General features: G+C 40.0%; 1 protein-coding gene across 1 annotated transcript; it reads right to left on the bottom strand.

Moving 5' to 3' along the window:
* Positions 1 to 2,752: 2,752 nt before the first annotated feature.
* On the bottom strand, positions 2,753 to 3,987 carry LOC126597431 (40S ribosomal protein S27-2). Its single transcript, XM_050264228.1, has 4 exons — positions 3,826 to 3,987; positions 3,390 to 3,491; positions 3,249 to 3,277; positions 2,753 to 3,128 (listed from the first exon to the last, which is right to left on the bottom strand). The coding sequence occupies exons 1-4, from the start codon at positions 3,826 to 3,828 to the stop codon at positions 3,002 to 3,004; spliced, it is 261 nt and encodes an 86-aa protein (XP_050120185.1). The 5' UTR covers positions 3,829 to 3,987; the 3' UTR covers positions 2,753 to 3,001.
* Between the last annotated feature and the right edge of the window lie 18,236 nt (positions 3,988 to 22,223).

The raw sequence follows: 22,223 nt of genomic DNA, 5'->3' as shown, positions 1-22,223 counted from the left end.
GAGAGAGAGAGAGAGAGAGAGAGAGAGAAAGAGAGAGCCATATATAAATGTTTACGCGGGAAGACCAAATCAACGCTAATCACTTGAATATGTAAACGTCAAACTCATAGCGTGACATGGGGTCTTGAACTTTCGTGAAAAGACGATATTCTAGACTATTTGAGTTTTGCAAAAAAGGACTCATACTCGAGTGTTAGAGAGCTGGAATCTTACGCTAATCAACTAGCCTAATCCCGATCAACGGAAGTATAATTCAATCAATAAACAGAGATGGAAGTCTAGTGTTTCACATTTGCAGGCCTAGAATTATAGTTGAACATATTATTTGTTTCATACTTTGTGTTTGTTTTCCTACAATGTCGGCAGTATCGATGACAGGCCTTGCTGTTTTCAACAAAAAAAAAATCAAAACAAAAAAAGAAGCATGGGGGAAACTCAGTCCCTGAAGATTCAGGTATTTTCAATTAAAATTTAATATTAGGGTTGGGATGGAGCCCCACCAATAATTGGCCGACCAAATTGCACATCACTGTCGTGCACCGGTATCATCTCCTAATTCAGATTTACACGAGAAATGTTGAAAATTATCCAAAAGAACCAAACCCAAGCTCACGTTCCGTAAAATCGTTTGAGCACGCTTTGAACTTAAGATTTGAAATCATTGCTTATGTACATGTGTTATCCATCAAATATTTGTCAACATCAATAAGGAAGTATTAAACTAAACATGATAAATATCAATATTAAACTAAACATGGTAAATATCAAAAATATACATGACAATATTTGGAAATTTCTTATATATTCATTAATCTCCAAAGTAGAGTATATATAGGAGTTACAATTGGTATTACATATGTATTTCACCAATGTAGGACAATAAACTACTATTTACACTTTAACTATTATATAACTCGCAACAAGAAGTGCCTTTTAAAATGATTGAAAACGATTTTAATGAAAATATTTTTGAAGCTAATCCTTAAAAAAATGCAAGTAAATTCTTGAAAAACGCTTCCAATTCTTTTAGAAACCCAATTTTCTTTTTCTAAAAGTGATTTTAATCATTTAAAAACATCTCAAACGAATACTGTAATATTCTATATTACGAGGGACTAGAAATTTTTCTTTGTGACTTGTTTATTGGGAATGATTGCAAGATAGAAATTAGCGGGGCCTCTAGAAGTAATTAGTAGCATGAATTATTGGGAGAAAAGTGTCACAACATTACAGAGGAAAAGCCAAAACCGTTTACTTGGGGTCAACGCTCTCACCATCGAACACCGTCATATATTCTAAACCTGCTAAAAACTAATGCGAGAGATAAGAACGTTGATGATAGACAAACGTGGCGTCAGTCGTCCATCCACACATTCGAAAAACACGACCGTTCATGAAACACGACCGTTCATGACACACGACCGTCAACTGATGTGAGTCCCACAACGAACCGAGACGATACATTACAACAATGAATAGTTCAGCTGCGGTCATTGATGAAATGGTGCATTACATCAAAGCACCTCAACAACTTTAACCCCATCGTCCCCACCGCGCAACGACCGTTGACGGCAGCACAGAACATTTATTTTGTTTTGTGGAAAAGACCAAAGACGGTCACTTCACAAAGCACCAGGCAGCGGCATGCACAAAAGAGAGGGGCCTAAGTTTAGGTAAAGCACATCTGGGCTTTTTTTTGCCTAGGATTGAAAAGACTTTCATATGCAACGACCCAAAAAACATAATTCAGCGGACCTAATTGTTAACAAGTCTTACGGTAGCCCAGCAAACTAAACACACAAGAATTGTCGAGGGAGCGAGAAGGGTAGGAAATGCTTGCGAAAGGATGCCAACGGCTTCCCCTTCCACGACCAGGCTTTCCCCAGCTGGGCTCAAATCCCAGAGCTTTCCAAAAAGGGGATGGTGGAAGGAAATAATGCTTCCCCAAGAATACACAAACTGCGGTTCCACAGCTAGGGTTGAAACCCAATCAACCACGCTAGAAGTAGCAGAGGATGCATTTTTAACTGGCCAGATCATACTCCTGCAATTGAGCATAAACGACTCAATAACCAACCAGAACCATAATCACAAACACAATGGCTAACATTTTCCCGGCCACATATCTCCCTCACCCTCCCCCTCCGACTAGGTCTACTCTACCTCCCACCATGGTGGCCGAAGCCAATATTGAAACGCTCAAGAAATATTAGACAGTAATTATCTACTGCATGCAACCGAGCTGTAGAGACTTCAAACTCCAATCTGCGAATACCTTATCTAGTTACATGCATGATACAAGTTGGAACTCTTAACTCTCTGATAAGAGTTTGAACCCATGTCACCTACCTCTAACTCATAGGCCTTATTTGAACCCAACGATCCTATCAATATCAAATTATCCGGCAAAGCAATGGCGACATGAGCCTTAACGGATACATAAATACTGCCCTAAAACAGAGTAATTAAACAATCCTGACACCCCCTATACATCCCTAAAACTGTGTCCACAGAGAGAGATGCACACAGAGCACCACCAATGCTCAATAAACGTAAAACAAAGGCCTAAAAAGCATGAAAATAACTACTTTCATGATATGAGATGATCGTTAAATCCTTTAAGGTAAAAGAGATAGAAGAATACATTATAACAGACAAACACAAAATTCACAAGGCATAGATATAAAAACAGCGATAGCAAACAAGCAAATAATAAATATCAAATAAAAAGAACAGGAAAACACTTCCTCAATAATATATAATCTCAAGATGTAATTGATACCTCAAAATGTCAAACAGCAAACTCAATTAAAACAGAATCAAAACGCAGCACTGTCATACTATGTCCAGAACGATCCTAACAAAATTAAATATCGGAACCCAAACCTAGATAACTTGGCAATAACAACAGCACCCATTTCTTTTCTTCCACGAGATGAACCTTCAAAAGGCCTGCTTTCAAATAAACTAAGATGAGTCAAAAGTGGTCTTGGCAGGATCATCAGTCCCCCTTCCTCCTGAAAGAGCAACCTTCAGTGAGCCTGGCACGACCACCAGTAGGCTGGCACAGCACAGTCTGGCAGTTCCCGCACACCACAACTGTTTGAGAGTGACTGAACACAGTGGTTCTGCAAAAACATTTTCCATTACATTCACTTCTAAACAACAAATATATACTCTTATCTCCTAATTTTGCACATTGTTTAATAAATACTTAAATGAAAACCGCAAAAAGGATAAATACTTACATGTTGAAGCACCCCTGGCACTTGACATCCTATTCAAGTTCAAAACAATCAGAATTAGTATTATCCCACTTAAACATTCAAAACTAAACAACCTAAATACGAAACCCAAAAGCGTAAGCATCCATCGATTAATATCCATACCATAAAGAAAGAGTTGGGGGTCTGCACGAGCCTCTTGAGCTTGTGCTTCCTCTTCTCAAGCTCAGCTGGTGGATGGAGCAAATCGATATCGTTCTGAAGCACCTGTTAACACGAAGCAACCAAACATCCATTACAACACAACCCATTTCTCAAATCATTAACTTATTTCTATTTTCTCTAATTTCACTAATCATTTTATCAAAACAGAATCATGTCGAACCTGGTTATGTACTGTGCTCAAACCCTAACCCTAATTTTTAGAACGACGCAGAATAAAATAAGCGGAGTTCGATCCTCTATCCTAACAGATATCCAATGGGTTCACGTTTCAAGTATATATAAACAGATATAGACATGGCTGCGTTCTAAGGTACCGGAAAAGAAGAAAACGATGGAGAATTACAGATCCGAAGAGAGGAAGGTCGGTTGGGCTTACCATCTTGAGTGAAAACGAAGATCGTAGAAAACGGCGGCGACCGCGAATGAAAGACTCTAGGGAACGAGAGAGCTTGCAACGATGGCTGGTGAGAGAGGGGATTTAGGGTTTATAGTTAAGGGTGAATATAAATGAATGGCTGAATGATTCTGGCCCTTGGATCAGCAGCAAGTTCGATCTTAGCCTTTCACTAGTATTGTCGTCCTTTGCGTCTAAGTTTCTATTTCATTTTGGGCTTCTAAAATGTTTGTCACCTTTGTGAATAATGGGCTTATTTTTGTCCAATTTTGTGCCCTTGGTCCAATCCAAAGCATTCAAAGCTTATTTTTTTTAAGAAATCACTAAGCACTTTATGGCAATTTTCTACATGGGTGTAAAAGTCTCTTTATTTTAAATAAAAGTGATTATGATTTTTAAATACAATTAACTTGTGACAAGACGATATTCTATTCTAATTGGTTGCACTTGGCTCACATATGCAATTGATTTATATCTCACTATTATAAGAGTTTACTTGGCCAAATTTTTTTTTCTGTCAGATAAAGAAAATTTTAGGTGCTTATAATCGACATCGTGGCGAGTGTATGCTAAAACATAGTTCGGGTTGTATTTAGACCCTCTAGAGATGCCCTAAGTAATCTTGATTACTAAAAGGTTATATAACTTTTATATTTCAAACGACAATATCACTTTAAGCTACTGTAAAAATACGGAGGAGGTTCAAACTCGAAATGTAGTGAAGTGAGGAGAAATTCACTAGAGCAATCCACCATTTGCAAATGTTACAGAGACTTCTTTTTTTCCTCATGTGAGTAAAGTAACTGATCTCATTCATGCGTCCAGAATGTGATGCAACCATCCCACAGAAAAATGCTTAATTTTTGTCTAACGGAAACATACATCTGCCCGGCTTTTTTCTTATATAAACACCCCCAAATGCATCACATATATTACAAAAAATTGACTACTTACAAATATCAGTTCACATAATTAGGTCCCCGCCAATGAGGTCGAGCAGCAGTGCATTAATTCCTGTACTGGGTCTTGTGGCAATGCTTCTGGTAGCATGGCCTGCAGCAACAGTAGTCCATGGCGATCAAGGTCAAGATGCTGCAGCCCTGGCATGTGCCATGCTCTGTTTTGAAGGCTGGTACTCATGCGTCACTGCTTGTTTGGGACACGGCGGCAGCGGGGCGGATGCATGCATTAATGACTGCAACGGTAAAAACACAAAGTGCAACGAGCATTGCCCTCGATCACCTCTTCTACCACCACCTCCACCACGATCAATGCAGTCACAGCCACCTAAATTACCATAAGCCTGGAGTTGATCAACTTCACACACACACACACACACACATATGTATATATGCGAGTGTGTAGCCTACTGCTCTAAGTAATGTCTACGTCCAATAAAATAAAAGGCTTTGTGCTTCATAATTAAGCTTTGATCAATTATACAACTTAATTGCAATATCTCTTCCTACATTTTACTTAATTTATGAATAATGCTATTTGGAACACATTTGCTTAATTACCACCTATGTAATAGAGTTAAGCCCCATTTTTTTTTAGGTGGAATTCACTTGTATTACATATGTGGTCAACAAGTTATGAACTCAGAAAAGTACATACGTACCAGAAAAAACTCTCTATACGAGTATAATATCTTATGAAATAAATATTGTATGTTTGTGTTTGTTTGATTTCCTTCTAATTTTAAGTGTTAGATTGATCGTCCAGCTTAAGTGTTTTTCTTCCAAACATTTAGTAACGATATTGTTATTGAGTAGCAAACTGTCATGGAAAAAAAAAAATAATGCATATAAATAAACTTTTCTCTAATTTATATTTTGTTAAGGTATTACTTATTGGGTGTTAATCAATCAACAACTTGTAAGTTGTAACTGGAGTCTGGATTTGGCCCACAGAAGGCTCTGTTTTGTGTTGTTTTGGAAATGATCTTTTCAGAGTTGTGAGTTTATATAATGCATGGTGCCATTGTCATCCCTCACTTATTTTTCCTAGGGATCTGGTAAGCAGCATGTTCGAGTGTACAAGTAAATACACTCGCTATCATTGCCAAAGGGTTTGGGTTTGGGTTTTGTTGGATCGATTTCAAGAGAGAGTCATGTTCTTTAGGCTCGTCTCAAATTGCATTAATATTGTCCTTAGCTTAATCAATTAGTTCTATCACAAGTTGTCCAACCAAAAGGACCCATCCAAGTTAATTTAAGAATAGTGTTAGAATTTCATAAGAAAAATAATAATCAAGGTAATCAGTAAATAGAGTCCAAAAAGCTTGGATAAGTCCCCACAACAAGGTGATCGGCATAAAGTCCCAATAGCATTATTCTTAAATTGTCATGCGTCCGGAATGTGATGTAACCATTATTCACGCAAAAAATGCTGTAAGTTGGCTGACAATATATATACGTACCCGCATGCATTTTTTTGTTGTATAAACTCCTCCATGATCAAACTGTATCACATTATATATAGAACAGGCTTCCCAATAACAACAAGAAGCGTACTATTCTTTAAATAATTACTTCACGGGTCTGGCAATGAGGTCGAGTGTGCTTTTTATACTTGGTCTTGTGATGCTAGCATGGCATGCAGCACAAGTAGTCCATGGCCAAGATGCAGGAGGAGACGTGGGACAATGTTACGCAGTTTGCTTCCAAGAAATGACTTTGTTGATACACAAAATCAGTGGAAAGTTTGGTGCAACAGAAAGTGTTAAGTTTGTGACCTTCGTTAGATTGCTCCGGTCACTAGTGTGGATAAATATGTAAATAGATAGAGACAGGGAAGCAAACACAAGATGTACGTGGTTCACCCAGATTGGCTACGTCCACGGAGTAGAGGAGTTCTCATTAATTGTGAAGGGTTTACACAAGTACATAGGTTCAAGCTCTCTTTTAGTGAGTACTAGTGAATGATTTAGTACAAATGACATTAGAAAATATTGTGGGAGAATGATCTCTTTTTATAGAAGAGAGTTTCTAGCTTTGTTTTGACATTGACACATGTCGTGTTGTGATTGGCTTCTGATGTTGACATGTGTCGCGCTATGATTGGTTTCTGATGTTGACACGTGTCGCGCTGTGATTGGCCTCCTGGTTGGAGGGAAACTCTTCTGGGTCCTTGATGGTATAACGTTGACCGGTGCTCAGTAGTTTCGAGATTGGTCAAGTATGGTACAAACAGTGCTCCCCTAAGTTCCTGAGTGAGGGAAACTTCTCGGTTGGGGACTTGCAAGATCCAAGCCCCTGAGTAATCACAAAACTTCTAAGTACCGAAGTGTGGTATCGTCTTCACTTGTTTTATCTATCTCATAATTAGATGTGGCATCTTTTTTTAAAGTACTTTTCCTCTATCCAAGGGTGGTATCTTTAACCGGTGGAGATGCACAAGGTAATGTATCAATTTGACTCGAAGCTTACTTGTAGTTTCAGGCTTGATCAAGCGCGATACAAACCATGTAGTAGGAGTCCCCAAGTCGCCGAGTTAGGAGATTTGCCGAAAGAGGTGACAGACAAGGTAAGCAATCAGAGTTCTAAGTAATCAGTCCCAGATCAGAAGTTTGATTTCGAGTTCCGGCTGATTGTTCTCATTCTCTCTATCTTGCAGGTAGCAAGAAGGATAAAGAGAAGAAAATGAAGAATGATATGAGATACTTTTACTTTTGAAGAAGTAACTTTCCACAAGCTTATTCTTGAACTGGGCTGGAGGGTTTTCTGGTTTCCTCTAGAGTATAAGGCCGACTCAAGAATTTGAGGGTCAAAACAAGTCCATCAAATCTAGAGTATGTTCGATCCTGATGATATGAGATACTTTTGCTGTTGACAAAGTAGTGGATGTATCAGCACGTGTTCTGTTACGCTTGTCTCCACATGCTTCATTGTATCTTTCTCACTTGCTCTATCTGTTCCTTAGGCATATACAAATGTGGTATTTTCTCTGGAAGCATAAGATGTTGAAGATGAGTACTCGAGAGCAATGCCAGGTAAGTAATCAGGCAAGAGGTTCCTGACTGGAAGCTTGATTCAAAGTGCTGACTAATTGCTCTCTTACTCCTTGTCTTGCAGGTAAGAACAAGGTCAAAGGAAAAGACAGGGAAAAAATATGATATGAGATACTCTTACTTTTAACCCTGATGATATGAGATACTTTTGCTCTGGTGTGGCTTGTTTGCATAGGTATTATCGAGGAGAAAAGAAGCTAAGTATTTCGAGAGATTCTGTTGAGAGTGCCATTTCGGATGTGAAGAAAAGTTGAGCATTTTTTTTTATTTGCAGGTCTACCTGGCTGTGGAGGATGAAGGTCGACAAATATAGGAATTGTCCCAAAAGCAAGTGGTATCGCTGTTCCTTTACCCATCTCGGTCATAGCAATGTAGTAGGAGTTGCAAGATTCACGTGTTTTAACTTTGTCAGAGCATTTTGAAAAAGTGGTTTGTGGTATCTGGAAAGCTGATGTTGCGTGTGAAGATTGCAGACAAGCTTTATTTAAGGAAATCTGGCTTTTGAAGTTCGGAGAACGGTGCCTCTTTGGTTTTCAAACAAGCAATCCTATCGGGGATCTGGCTCTCGAGATTCGGAGAACGGTGCCTCTTCGATTTTTGAGAAAGTAATCCTGTTGGGAGTCTGGCTCTTGAGATTCGGATAGCGGTGCCTTTTCGATTTTTGAGCAAGTAATCCTGTTGGGAGTCTGGCTCTCAAGATTCGGAAAACGGTGCTTCTTCGATTTTTTAACAAGTAATTTTGTTGGAAGTCTGACTCTCGAGATTCGGAGGGCTGTGCCTCTTCGATTTTTTAGCAACTAATCCTGTTGGGAGTCTGGCTCTCGAGATTTAGAGAACGGTGTCTCTTCAATTTTTGAGCAAGCAATCTTGTTAGGAGTGTTTTCTCGAATGTGAGTAAAGGTTGGGCATTTTTGCCAATTTGCCTTGCCACGAAGCACGGAGGTTGACACATATAGGGACTTTCCAGTTATCAAGCAGTGGTGCTGTTCCTTTACCCTTGTGGGTAATAGTAGGGTAGCTGGACCTTCAAAATTTATATGTCTAAACTTTGTCAGAGATCTTTGGCAAAGTTATCTGTGGTACCCGAGAAGCTGATGTTGCGTGTGGGGATTGTCGATATATTTTACTCAAGAAAATCTGCTTCTCGAAATTCGGAGACTGGTGCCTTTTTGATTTTTGAACCAACGGCCCTGTTGTCCTTTCTTTTATAGGGGCACCAATTGTGTGCAAGAAGTACGTTTAGAGAGTTATTGCTTGTAGGAATTTTCTCCTTATTTTTGTACTTCAGAGATTTATTGCACCTTATTTCTCCTTCATCATTTCTGAGAATGTATGGCCCATCCGACCGTCGTTTTGACTTGAACTTTGGTGAAGAGGCAGCCATGCCTTATCAAGACAATATATGGCATCCATCTTTCTTATCCCTACTGGTCTTCTTACCGTTGGGGACTCTGTGATAAAGAATGATATGACTACTGCGGTGGTGGCCAGGAACCTTCTCACTCCCAAAGATAATAGACTACTTTCCAAACGGTCTGATGAGTTGACTGTTAAGGATTCTCTGGCTCTCAGTGTTCAGTGTGCAGGTTCTGTGTCTAATATGGCCCAACGCCTATTTGCTCAAACCCGTCAAGTTGAATCATTGGCGGCTGAAGTGATAAGTCTCAAACAGGAGGTCAGATGGATCAAGCATGAGAATAAACAGTTGCACAAGCTCGCGATTTTACTTGATCATAAGAGGTTTGTGGGTTTGTTCCAAAAGCATTTATTGCCTTCGTCTTCTAGGGCTGTACCGCGTAATGAAGTTCCAAATGATCAACCTTCGGTGCCTCCTCCTTCTGGGATTCTGCCTAGTACTAAGACTCTGAATAATCACCCTCCGATGCCTCTTCTTTCTGGGGCTCTGCCGACTGCTGAGACTTCTCATGAGCAACCTTTGTGAAGGCTCCTTCTTGTTTGTTTATTTTGATTCAAGGCTCTGAATAATCACCCTCCAGTGCCTCCTCTTTCTGGGGCTCTGCCGACTGCTGAGACTTCTCATGAGCAACCTTTGTGAAGGCTCCTTCTTGTTTTTTTATTTTGATTCATGTATATGTACATATTTGTAACTTATCAGAGATATCAATAAACAAGCTTTGCTTCATTTCAACGTATTGTGTTAAATACACCAAGGCCTTCTTCACTAATTTCTTTGAATTTTTTCTTTTGTTGAAGCTTATATTTTGAAGCTTTGAGAGTGAAGCATGTATGTTGAGGTAGTGTTCCCTCAATTTCCAGAGTGAGGAAAACTTCTCGGTTGGAGACTTGAAAAATTCAAGTCACTGAGTTGTCATGAGACTTTCGAGTATCAAGGTGCAGTAGCATATGGTAGGAGTCCCTTAAGTCTCAGGTTGAGGGAGTTGACGAATGAGGCATTTCCTTTCTAAGTGGTAGCCCAAAACTCCTCATTCATATATATTTGTTATGAAAGTTGTTAGGCCCAAAGAAGATAAGGTCTAGGCAATTTTTTTTTTCGATTTTTTTTATTTTTATTTTTTCGAATTTTCGAATTTTCAAATTTCCGAATATATATATATATTTTAGCTTTGTAGGTGAAGCTTTAAGGTTGAAGCTTTGTTGGGTACCATGAATTGATTTTGCTTCACATTATCTTGATCAAGATAGTGTGAAGCTTTTGTAGGTGAAGTTTTTGTGGGTGAAGCTTTTGTGGTGGGTGAAGCTTTTGTTGGTGAAGCTTTTATAGGTGAAGCTTTTATAAGTGAAGTCGCTTTTGTAAGTGAAGCTTTTGTGGTGGGTGAAACTTTTGTAAGTGAAGCCGCTTTTGTAAGTGAAGCTTTTGTGGGTGAAGCTTTTGTGGGTGAAGCTTTTGTGGGTGAAGCTTTTGTTGGTGAAGTTTTTGTAAGTGAAGCTTTTGTGGTGGGTGAAGCTTTTGTGGGTGAAGTTTTTGTTGGTGAAGCTTGTTGATGCACAAAACTGGAGGTCTTGGAACAACGTAAATCCGACCGTGAATCTGCAAGAAATGTAAATAACACAAGATGTATCGTGGTTCACCCCAAGGTTTGGGCTACGTCCACACTGATTGTATTTCTGAGAGGATTGTGAAAGAGAGCTTATGAGGGTGAGAGGGCCTAGGAATTGGCCTCTTTAATTGTGAGGGTGAGGAGTCATTTTATAGAATAAGGGCTCATTAGTTATTACATAGGTGCCCATTCCTTTATTACATAATTACATTTAAGTCCTTTGAGTATTTATATGAGATCTAAATACGGAGGCTCTAAGTATGGTACAAACAGTAGTCCCCCAAATCTTCAGTCAAGAGAGTCTTTTGGCTGGAGACTTGAAATTCAGTCCATGTGTGGGCCAAAGTAACTAGATGTCATCTAGAGCTGAATACTCGATATGAGGCGACGCTCAATGTGAAATTAGGCTTAACTAGATGTAGCACATGTTGTGAGGCTGCTCGGCTTGTGGCTTATATTGTCTTGGTTAGCTCGGCTTGTGGCGTTTGAAGGTGAATGAGTCCCTTTTATAGAATAAGGGCTCGCTCCTCAATACATAAATGATGGGCTACAGTTGATGCTAGCGGCGAGGCGATTGCTCAGTAAGCGGTGATGCTCTCTAATGATGGTGAGGGAGTCCATTTTATAGAATAAGGGCTCGCTCCTCAATACATAAGTGATGGGTTAGGAATTATGCCCGCAGCGATGCGGGTTGCTCAGCTGGCTGCGTTGCTCTCTAACGAAGGTGAGTCCCTTTTATAAGATAAGGGTTCGCTCCTCAATACATAAGTGATGGATGCTTTCTAATGAAAGTGAGGAAGTCCCTTTTATAAACTAAGGGCTCACTCCTCAATACATAAATGATGGGTTAGGAGTAATGCTCGCGGCGATACGGTTTGCTCAGCTGGCGGCGTTACTCTTTAACGAAGGTGAGGGAGTCCCTTTTATAAGATAAGGGCTCGCTCCTCAATACATAAATAATGGGCTAAGTCCCCCAAGTATATTTTTATGAGGCCCAATTGAGGCCCAATATATGGTACATAATGTAGTCCCCCAAGTCTTCGGTCAATAGAGTATGTTGGCTGGAGACTTCAAATTGAATCCATGTATAGGCCGAAGTGGCGGTTGTTCCGAGGCGGTCTTTGTAGACCATGCACTGAAGCTTTGTAGGTGAAGCTTTGCAAGTTGAATCTTTGAAGCTAAAGCTTTGTAAATGAAGCTTTTGAAGCTAGAGTTCTTGTAAATGAAGCTTTTGAAGCTAGAGCTTTTGTAAATGAAGCTTTTGAAGCTGTAGCTCTGTACATGAAGCTTTTGAAGCTAGAGCTTTTGTAAATGAAGCTTTTGAAGCTGTAGCTCTGTATATGAAGCTTTTGAAGCTAGAGCTTTTGTAAATGAAGTTTTTGAAGTTAGAGCTTTGTACATGAAACTTTTGAAGCTAGAGCTTTGTAAATGAAGCTTTTGAAGCTGATTGACATGAGTGATGCTCATGAATGTTATGTATGATTGACATGAGTGATGCTCATGGATGTTGTCATGAGTGATGCTCATGAATGTTGACATGAGTAATGCTCATGAATGTTGACATGAGTGATGCTCATGAATGTTTATGTATGATTGATATGAGTGATGCTCATGAATGTTTATGTATGATTGACATGAGTAATGCTCATGTATAATTTTGAAGTACTGGACGTACTTTTGATCACCTGGTTGGTGGTAATAGCAGCAGGCTGCCGAATAATTGTGGAGTACTGGGCGTAATTTTGATCATTTGGTTGGCGATAATAGCGGCGGGGTGTCAAATAATTTTTTGTAGTACTGGGAATACTTTTGGTCACTTGATTGGTGCTATTTTGGGCTTATGGGCCTTCGCCATCCACACAACATTCCAGCCTATTTATTTTGGGCTTTGCCGCTTTTTTTTTATAATTATTATTACCCTCTGATGGGGTTTATATAAATGTCTCCGAAAGATAAGCAAAATAAATTACATGTTTTCAGCATGTTGATGGGCATCTTCTGGTCCAACAGAAAGTGGAGACGGGGAACCTTGGTGGGCATCTTCTTATCTTTAATCATGTTATCCCGTGGGATAGTGGAATAGTGGAATAGTAGAGCATCTTCTTTTCAGCTTTTCCTTTTCTGCTTTCTTTTACTTCTACTTTCTCTTTTTTGCTTTTGTTTCTCATGTGCTCCCGAGGCCCCTTTTTCTTTTTCTTTTTCCTTTTGCAGATGGTAGGAATAATAATAGGTTGAGTATTGAAAAAGCTTATCTTCTTCGTGAGTGTTTTTTCAGATAGTGGGATGGTGGACTCCCTGTGGCTACTCATCTTCGCACTAAACATCCTGAAAAATACATACAAGTTGCAGAATTTATACCAAATGTGGGCCCACCATCACCAACATCCTTGTATTCATTCTTCTCATTGCTTGCGATGCTCTTGGCCTTTGATGGACAGACCGAGAGGACCGTCGGCGCAACACACAACAGCAGCGATGGGGGAGGAGAAGCAGCAGAGTGCCCCATGACGTGAGTCTCCCACGTTTTAAGTCAGGTCTCAGATAATTTATCCATCTCAATCTACAACTATTTCCACATCTCTGTAGGCCTGCAAGTTTAGGAACTGAGCTCTAGCAGCCATGGCCATGTGTTGTGATGTAGTTGATGAGTTTTTCATCTTCCTCTGGATTAAAATCACAAAACGAGGGCGGAAACGCCAAAAAAAGTACAAACACAGATGACTAGCTCATAGCCTCGATCATAGACATTCACGATAGTTTTATGAGGTTTCATTTTGCTAAATCCTCGGCGATCTAAGTGGGAGATTGCAGGTTGCATCGAACAATGGTGTCCACGAACATACACATGTCATCCTTTGTGTTCCCGTGCGGCAAGTCGACAACGTACGACTCCACCACCATCATCTCGTCGCCCGCGCCCGACGATGGGTGCAGTGTCGTCAACGACTTGTAGTTTCGACAGTCGGTGGTCTTGAGCATACAGAAAGAAAACTTTGGACTCAGTGGCCGACGCCGACGGCACGAGATTGGACTCTAAAAGCTTCAATATGCTAGTGCAGACATCAGAGAGCTTAGACTCGACCTTGGATATGTACTCCTTGACAAGCACCATGTGTTCCTCGTTCTTCCGGCCCTCCTCCTTCTGCTCGATCGACGGTTAGCTCGGCAATTGGAGTTGAACTCTGTTTCTTCCCCAAAAGACGACGCTGTGTGGGTCTTAGTTTCCAGCAACCGAAGATGATTTTTCCTCTACGTCGGCTTTTCACACAGGAAGGAAGGAACTATGTTTTTTTTTAATTCTTAGATTTCTTGAAAATGCTTAGGGATTGATTGATTTGATGGGTGAGGGGCTGGTGGTGTTGTGGAAGCAGGAAAAAGAGAGAGACTGGCCTTGGAGGAAGGCAGATTTGATGGGAATCAGAGAGCTGCTGCTTGTGAGCGACTTTTTCAGAAATGCACCAAGTACAACACCAATAAATAAAACCTAGAGAGAGAGAGGTTGAAGGTTTTCTGGAAAAAATCCAAAAGTGAGGTTTTAGGCTCTTTGGTTTTGCAGATTCATGGCAAAGGTGAAAAATTGAGAGAGAACTGACATAGCTTTTCGTGTCGTTTCCCACAGAAGTCGCCAATGTTAATGCACATAACCGGAGGTCTTGGGACAACATAAATCCTACCGTGAATTTGCAAGTAATGTAAATAACACAAGATGTATTGTGGTTCACCCAAGGTTTGGGCTACATCCACACTGATATTGTATTTCTGAGAGGATTGTGAGGGAGGGAGAGCTTGAGAGCTTTGCTCTAGATAGGAGAGGCTTAGGGTTTGTGAGGATGAGGAGGCACTTTTATAGAATAAGGGCTCCTCCCCTTTTTACATATTTGCCCCTTCCTTTATTACATAATTACATTTGAGTCCCCCGAGTATTTATACGAGGTCTAAATACAGAGGCCCTAAGTATAGTACAAACAAAGCTTTTGTAGGTGAAGCTTTTATGGGTGAAGCTTTTGTGGTGGGTGAAGCTTTTGTGGGTAAAGCTTTTATGGTGGATGAAGCTTTTGTGGGTGCTTTTGTTGGTGAAGTTTTTATGGGTGAAGCTTTTGTGGTGGGAGAAGCTTTTGTGGGTGAAGCTTTTGTAGGTGAAGCTTTTATGGGTGAAACTTTTGTGGTGGGTGAAGCTTTTATGTGGTGGGTGAAGCTTTTGTTGGTGAAGCTTTTGTGGATGAAGCTTTTGTGTTGAAGCTTTGTAGGTGAAGCTTTGGAGTTGAAGTTTTGTAGGTGAAGCTTTTGTGTTGAAGCTTTTGTAGGTGAAGCTTTGGAGTTGAAACTTTGTAGGTGAAGCTTTTGTGTTGAAGCTTTTGTAGGTGAAGCTTTTGTGTTGAAGCTTTTGTAGGTGAAGCTTTGGAGTTGAAGCTTTGTAGGTGAAGCTTTGGAGTTGAAGCTTTTGTTGCGTACAATGAATTAATTTTGCTTCACACTATCTTGATCAAGATAGTGTGAAGCTTTTGAGAATTTGTAGTTGTCCTCCATTGATGAAGCTTTGTTGAATTTCCCATTTTAAAAAAAAAAAAACTAGAAATTTGAAAATGTGGGAGAGACAACATATACAAATTTTTCTTCCACACTGTTGAGCAAGAGATTGTGATGCAAGCCACACCTTGTAGTAGTCGAACGTTTGGATGAATCATATAAATTGAATTTGCTTCGAACAGTTTTGAATTTGCTTCGAAGGTTTGAGAATTGTAGTTGCCCTTTATTGATGAAGTTTTTGTTGGCACCATAAATTGGTTTTGCTTCACACTGTCTTAATCAAGAGTGTGTGAATCTTTTGAGAATTGTGGTTGCCCTCCATTGATGAAGCTCTTGTTGGCATCATAAATTGGTTTTGCTTCACACTGTCTTGATCAAGAGTGTGTGAAGCTTTTGAGAATTGTGGTTGAACTCCTTTGACGAAGCTTTTGTTGGCACCATAAATTGGTTTTGCTTCACACTATCTTGATCAAGAGTGTGTGAAGCTTTTGAGAATTGTGGTTGCCCTTCATTGATGAAGCTCTTGTTGGCGCCATAAATTGGTTTTGCTTCACACTGTCTTGATCAAGAATGTGTGAAGCTTTTGAGAATTGTGGTTGAACTCCTTTGATGAAGCTCTTGTTGGCACCATAAATTGGTTTTGCTTCACACTATCTTGATCAAAAGTGTGTGAAGCTTTTGAGAATTGTGGTTGCCCTCCATTGATGAAGCTCTTGTTGGCACCATAAATTGGTTTTGCTTCACACTATCTTGATTAATAGTGTGTGAAGCTTTTGAGAATTGTGGTTGAACTCCTTTGATGAAGCTCTTGAGAATTGTGGTTGAACTCCTTTGATGAAGCTCTTGTTGGCACCATAAATTGGTTTTGCTTTACACTGTCTTGATCAAAAGTGTGTGAAGCTTTCTACGAGTTGTAGTGTTTACATTGTTACAAAGGAGAAATGTCTGAAGCAGATGCAAGAGGGCTGAATAGCTTGATCTTCGTATGCCATGCACTGAAGCTGTTGTTGGCTTGTAAAATGACTTTGTTGGTGACTATAACTCTTGTTGGGCATAAGTGCTCCCTTAGTTGAGTTGTCAAGCTTAGGGGTTTTTGATTATTTGTGAATGCTAGGAGTTCACATGTACAAGTTGTACCACTCGTCTTCTGGTAGGTGGAATGAATGGTGAGTTGCTTTCATCACTTAGTTGGTGGTACGATGGTGAGTTCCTTTATCACCTTTCATCACAATTCATCACCTGGTTGGTGGCATGAATGGCAAGTTGTCAAATGATATTAGAGTATGGGTTGTACATTTTATCACCTGGTTGGTGGCATGAAGGAAAGTACGAGTTGTACATTTCATCACCTGGTTGGTGGCATGAAGATGAGTTCCTTCTTCACCTGGTTGATGGCATGAGTGGCAAGTTGCCAAATAATATTAGAGTACGGGTTGTACATTTCATCACCTGGTTGGTGGTATGAAGGAGAGTACGGGTTATACATTGCATCACTTGGTTGATGGCATGAATGACAAGTTGCCAAATGATATTAGAGTACGGGTTGTACATTTCATCACCTGGTTAGTGGCATGAAGGAGAGTACGGGTTGTACATTTCATCACCTGGTTGGTGGCATGAAGATGAGTTTTTTCTTCACCTGGTTGGTGACATGAGTGGCAAGTTGCCAAATGATATTAGAGTATGGGTTGTACATTTCATCACCTGGTTGGTGGCATGAAGATGAGTTCTTTCTTCACATTTCATTACCTGGTTGGTGAGAATAAGGGCAAGGTGTCTAGGCACATTGTAGCAAGTGTCGAATGACACAAAGTATGTTGAACCCTTTCAAAGCACAGTTGGCTTATGTATGAATGTGTTGGAATGTATGATTGAACGAATATACTGTGAAGCTGTTCGTTTATTTGTATAGTCTTGTTGACATATACTTAGACTTTGTTTCATGTTACAAGCATTCATCTTGAAGCTTTGAACCCGAATGTTTGATTGCTAGGAATGTAAGAGGATTACGACCGAGTTGTCTAAATCACCTCTTTATTGAATTTATGCCAAATAGTCTTCGTTACATAGGATGCTGAACGGCTGAAGCTTAACACTTGTACAATGTGAGTTTACGTGTAATAGTACTTCAAGTGATTAACGTTCCATAGATGGCCAAGGATCTTGCCATCGGTGCTTCTAAGCTTGTAAGAGCCAAGGCGACTGATGCCAACAACTTCAAACGGTCCATCCTAGTTTGGACTAAGTGTTCATTCACTCGGGACTCTGTCGTAGAGTAATCTTTTCTTCAATACCCAGTCCCCTACTTTGAAAGAACGAGGTTTAACCCTTGAGTCATAGTAGTTGGAGATGCGCTGCTTGTAGGCGACATTCCTCAAGTGAGCCTGGTTTTTGTGTTCCTCGAATATATCTAAGTTGAGGGTAAGTTGTTTATCATTTTCGCTTTGCACGTAGTTCTGGACTCGAAACGTTGCTTGCTCAAGCTCAACTGGGACAACTGCCTCTGCACCAAAGGCAAGTGAGAATGAGGTTTTTCCTGTTGATGTCCGGTACGAAGTGCGTTATGGCCAAAGAACTTTAGGTACAAATTCTGGCCAACAACCTTTAGCCTTGTCCAAGCTGGTTTTCAAAGTTCACTTGATTATTTTGTTGATGGCTTCAACTTGTCCATTAGACTGGGGATGAGTTGGGGAGGCAAAACATAAGCTGATGTTGAACTTAGAGTCGAACATCCTGAACTTATTGTTGTCGAACTTTCACCCGTTGTCAGTGACTATCGCATTGGGAATGCCGAATCTACAAAGGATGTTCTTCCATACAAAGTCTTCTATTTTTACCTCAGTAATGGTTACCAAGGGTTCTACTTCATCCCATTTTGTGAAGTAGTCAACTGCAACGATTGCATAGCAGACCTTACCCTTCCCTGCAGGCATTGGGTCGATCAAATCAAGTCCCCATTGGGCGAAGGGCAAGGGCTAATCATAGGAGTGAGCGGCTCGAGAGGGGACTGAAGAATAATTGCGTAGCGTTGCACTTATCACATGAGTAAGATATTCTGATGGCATCTTGGAGGAGTGTTGGCCAATAATATCCTAGGTGAAAAGCGTTGTGTGCTATGGATCGAGATCCAGCATGATCTCCTCAGACTCCTTCATGTATTTCCCGAAGGACAATTTTCGCCTCTGCGGGCCTAAGGCATCTTAGGTATGGTAGGTTAAAAGCCCGCTTGTAGAGTTGGTCATTAATGATTAAGAAACGGGTAACATTGTATCGAATCTGCTTAGCTTGGACTTTGTCATTTGGAAGGGTGCCATGAGCAAGGAATCTATAAATTGGGGTAATCCAATTATCCCCTTGTTGTAAGTTGCACACTTCCGCAGCCATGGTGCTTGGTGCTGCCAACAATTCGACCTGAATTTTTCTCCCAATCTTGTCTTCCACCGCTGAGGCGATGCGAGCCAAAGCATCTGCATGACTGTTTGCCGCTTGAGGAATTTGGGTGATTTGGTAGTGGAGGTGCTTGAGCAATAATTGTGTTTGTGCCAGATATGCTACCATGGAGCTATCCTTAGCGTCAAAGTTGTTGGTGACCTGGTTAATGATAGGATTAAAAGCACACCACAAAGTAGCACACAAATGTCCTATTTATTTTCCTTATTAACACTAAGATTTGTCAATTGTAGCATATGAAAATAAGGGTCTTTCCTGCAGAAGATTGATTTATCTAACTACTTAAAATGTCACAAAAACTGGTTGCTGTCCCTACTGACCAGCCACTGAAAAATAATTATTAGACCGACTTACACTTATCTAAATTCTATGAAAGTTTATATGAAGATACTAGACACACAGAGCTACACTCCTACAAATTTTTGGGATTTTTGGAGTTGATTTGCTATTTAAATTAAATTGAACAAAAACAGGACAAAAATAAATTTTAAGTAGTTCACAAATTAAGAAAAACGAGTTAGGGGAATTGCTATCCACCACCAAATAATCAAGCAAACATGTTATGTTTCATTCAAATTCCTTTTATTTCCGGATGAAGATGCTCAAGTTGGCTCAATGTTAGAACTCAACCTATTACTCTTTCTTACGTAGTATGTTAAGAGAATGACGTTTTCAACTTAACTTAGTCCCTAACATGCAATCTAGAATGGCCGTGTTCATAGATTTAACAAGTAGAAATCATTAAGAACGAAAAGAGTTTGAGTCATCACAAGGCATCGTAAGTACTGGCGTTGTCTTACTTATCCTAGAAATTGGTTCACATGTTAATCGCAATTAACAAGTACTACTCTAGAACATATGTAAGTCCTCATTCGACAAGGGCAGGCACACACATATTCATAGCATTAGAATCCTAGATATGCTTACTAAGTATGCATCCATAGAAAACAAATAAAGAATTCATCAATGAGACAAGTAGTGAACCAATTTTCATCCATTCATAAAAGTAATTCAAACGAAATGTCATAACAAACTTGCAATCATATTCGGGGCTTCAAAACAGTCCCTAACTTCTAAAAATTTAGTTACACATAGTTCTCAAATTAAACCAAAAGAAAGACATGAGTTTGAGAAGATAAAACCAAAAGAAGAGAATGCTAAGATTTCCTCCTTCCTTTCCTTCCTTTCTCAACGCAGCATACTTGCATTTTTTTCTTCCTTTCCTTCCTTTTTTTCTATCTTTTTTTCCTCAAAAAAAAACTCCTCTTTTTCCGCTGCAACCTCAGCCTTTATGCCCATGCTTGCTGCCCCATTTCTGCTCCATAACTCACCCCACTAACAGCCATTTAGTGATGACAATAAGTGAGAGGAAATGGTAAAACAATTGTAACTCTTTGGGTAGCCTTTATGCCAATTACTCCCACTTAATCCTCATCTTTATTTTCATTTCCTCTGATTTTTGAATAGGGTTTATTGCAATTTCTTCAGTTTTGGCTGCTAGATTTATTGGGTTTATTGCTTTCATTGCAGTTACAAACTGCCTAGTTTCTTGTGAACCTTTTAGTGTTAAAATGGCCATAACTTCTTCTACAAAAATGCTATTAACAATCCGCGAAATGTTCCAGAAAATAGACATCCGTAGCTTTCCAAGCATATAAGGCTAATTCTCTAAATCATTTTGAGCTGTTCGCAAATTGCTTCCAAAGTCAGCTGACCTGCACAGGTAGTTTTGACGAATTTGTAAATTCCAACTTGTCCTATTTTTCTTTTCTTTGCTTGACAAATCCTAGAAAACACAAAAACAAAGTAAATAGCTTAAAAAATAAGGAACTAACTAAGAAAAGACAAGTGAATTTGATGTAAAGTATATATAAATATGAGCTTATCAATTAACCACCAATTGGGAGTCACTGAAGATATCAATTCGTTTAACCCTAAGGTGTTTGGCCAAACGTAAGCCTGCTATGAGGGCTTCATATTCGGCCTCATTGTTTGACGCCTTGAATTTGAAACAATGAGCATACTCCATCGCCACTTTCTCAGGGATCGTAAGGACTAGTCCTACTCCACAACCCTGTTGGTTAGACGAGACATCAACATATAGACTCCATGATGGGGTTGTTGGTTCTATTTTATGAGCTTCCAAGGGCAATGAAACCACTTCTCTAGGCATAAAAACAATGTCAACAGAATATGTGAAGTCGGCGATGAAGTCTGCCACTGTTTGGCCCTTCTTAGCTGGCTTTGGTTGGTAGGAGATGTCAAACTCACCTAATGCTATCGCCCATTTTATCATTCGCCCCGAAGTGTCAGGACTTTAGAGTATCTGTCGAAGATGATGATTGGTAAGCACAATGATGGAGTGTGCTTGGAAGTAAGGGCGAAGTTTTTGAGGAAACATGACCAATGTTAGAGGCAATTTCTCAATGTTGGAGTATCGTGTCTCTGCATCCTGCAAGGCCTTACTAGCGTCGTAGACAGGTCATTCGACATTACCATCCTTTCAAATGAGAACGAAACTTACTGCTGAAGCCGATACCGACAAATAGATAATGAGAGTGTCACCAACCTCAGGTTTGAAGAGCAGAGAGGCTTTACTCATGTAGTCTTTGAGGTTCTTGAATGCCTCGGCACATTCATCAGTCCATGTAATGTACTTCTTACTTCATTTAAGTGCTTTGAAGAAATGAGCACATCTGTCTGTGGCCTTAGAGATGAACCTAGTTAAGGCTACCACCTTGCCAGTAAGGCTCTGGATGTCTTTTGAAGTTACCGGTTCCTTCATGTTGAGGATTGCTTTGATCTTCTCGGGATTAGCCTCAATGCCTCGTTGGCTTATCATGAAGCCTAAGAATTTGCCAGAGCCTACGCCGAAGGCATATTTGTTGGGGTTCAATCTCATTCAATACCTCTTTAGAATGGTGAAAGTTTCAAATAGGTTGGTGATGTGTTGGTCAGCATGTTTGCTCTTGACTAACATATCATCAACGTAAACTTTCATGCTCTTCCCAATCTGTTCGACGAACATTGAATTGACTAGTCTCTGATAAGTTGCTCATGCATTCTTTAGGCCGAATGGCATGACTTTATAGCAATATAGTCCCCTATCAATAGTGAAGGTTATGTGTTCTTGGTCCGGAAGCTTCATGAGGATTTGGTTGTATCCTGAGTAAGCATCCATGAAGCTCAGAAGTTCACACCCTACTGTAGAGTCTATAAGTCTGTCTATAAGAGGAAGAGGAAAGCTATCTTTCGGGCATCCTTTGTTTAGGTCGGTGTAATCGACACACATTCTCCACAATACCTTTTGGAGCATAAGACTTTCCTTAGTCGGATTCTTCTTAACAAGGACAACATTTGCTACCCACGTT

Source organism: Malus sylvestris, chromosome 13 (genome assembly GCF_916048215.2).
Source record: "Malus sylvestris chromosome 13, drMalSylv7.2, whole genome shotgun sequence".
In the NCBI taxonomy this organism is placed as follows: domain Eukaryota; kingdom Viridiplantae; phylum Streptophyta; class Magnoliopsida; order Rosales; family Rosaceae; genus Malus; species Malus sylvestris.
Note: the sequence above shows the minus strand (reverse complement) of the source record. Positions and strands in the feature narration are given on the sequence as shown.

Bases quoted from the DNA above. Each gene is read 5' to 3' on its own strand.
- LOC126597431 (XM_050264228.1), bottom strand. The intron at 3,278-3,389 runs GTATGGATATTA...GAACTTGAATAG, and splicing joins CCCCCAACTCTTTCTTTATG to GATGTCAAGTGCCAGGGGTG. The intron at 3,129-3,248 runs GTAAGTATTTAT...ATGTTTTTGCAG, and splicing joins TGCCAGGGGTGCTTCAACAT to AACCACTGTGTTCAGTCACT.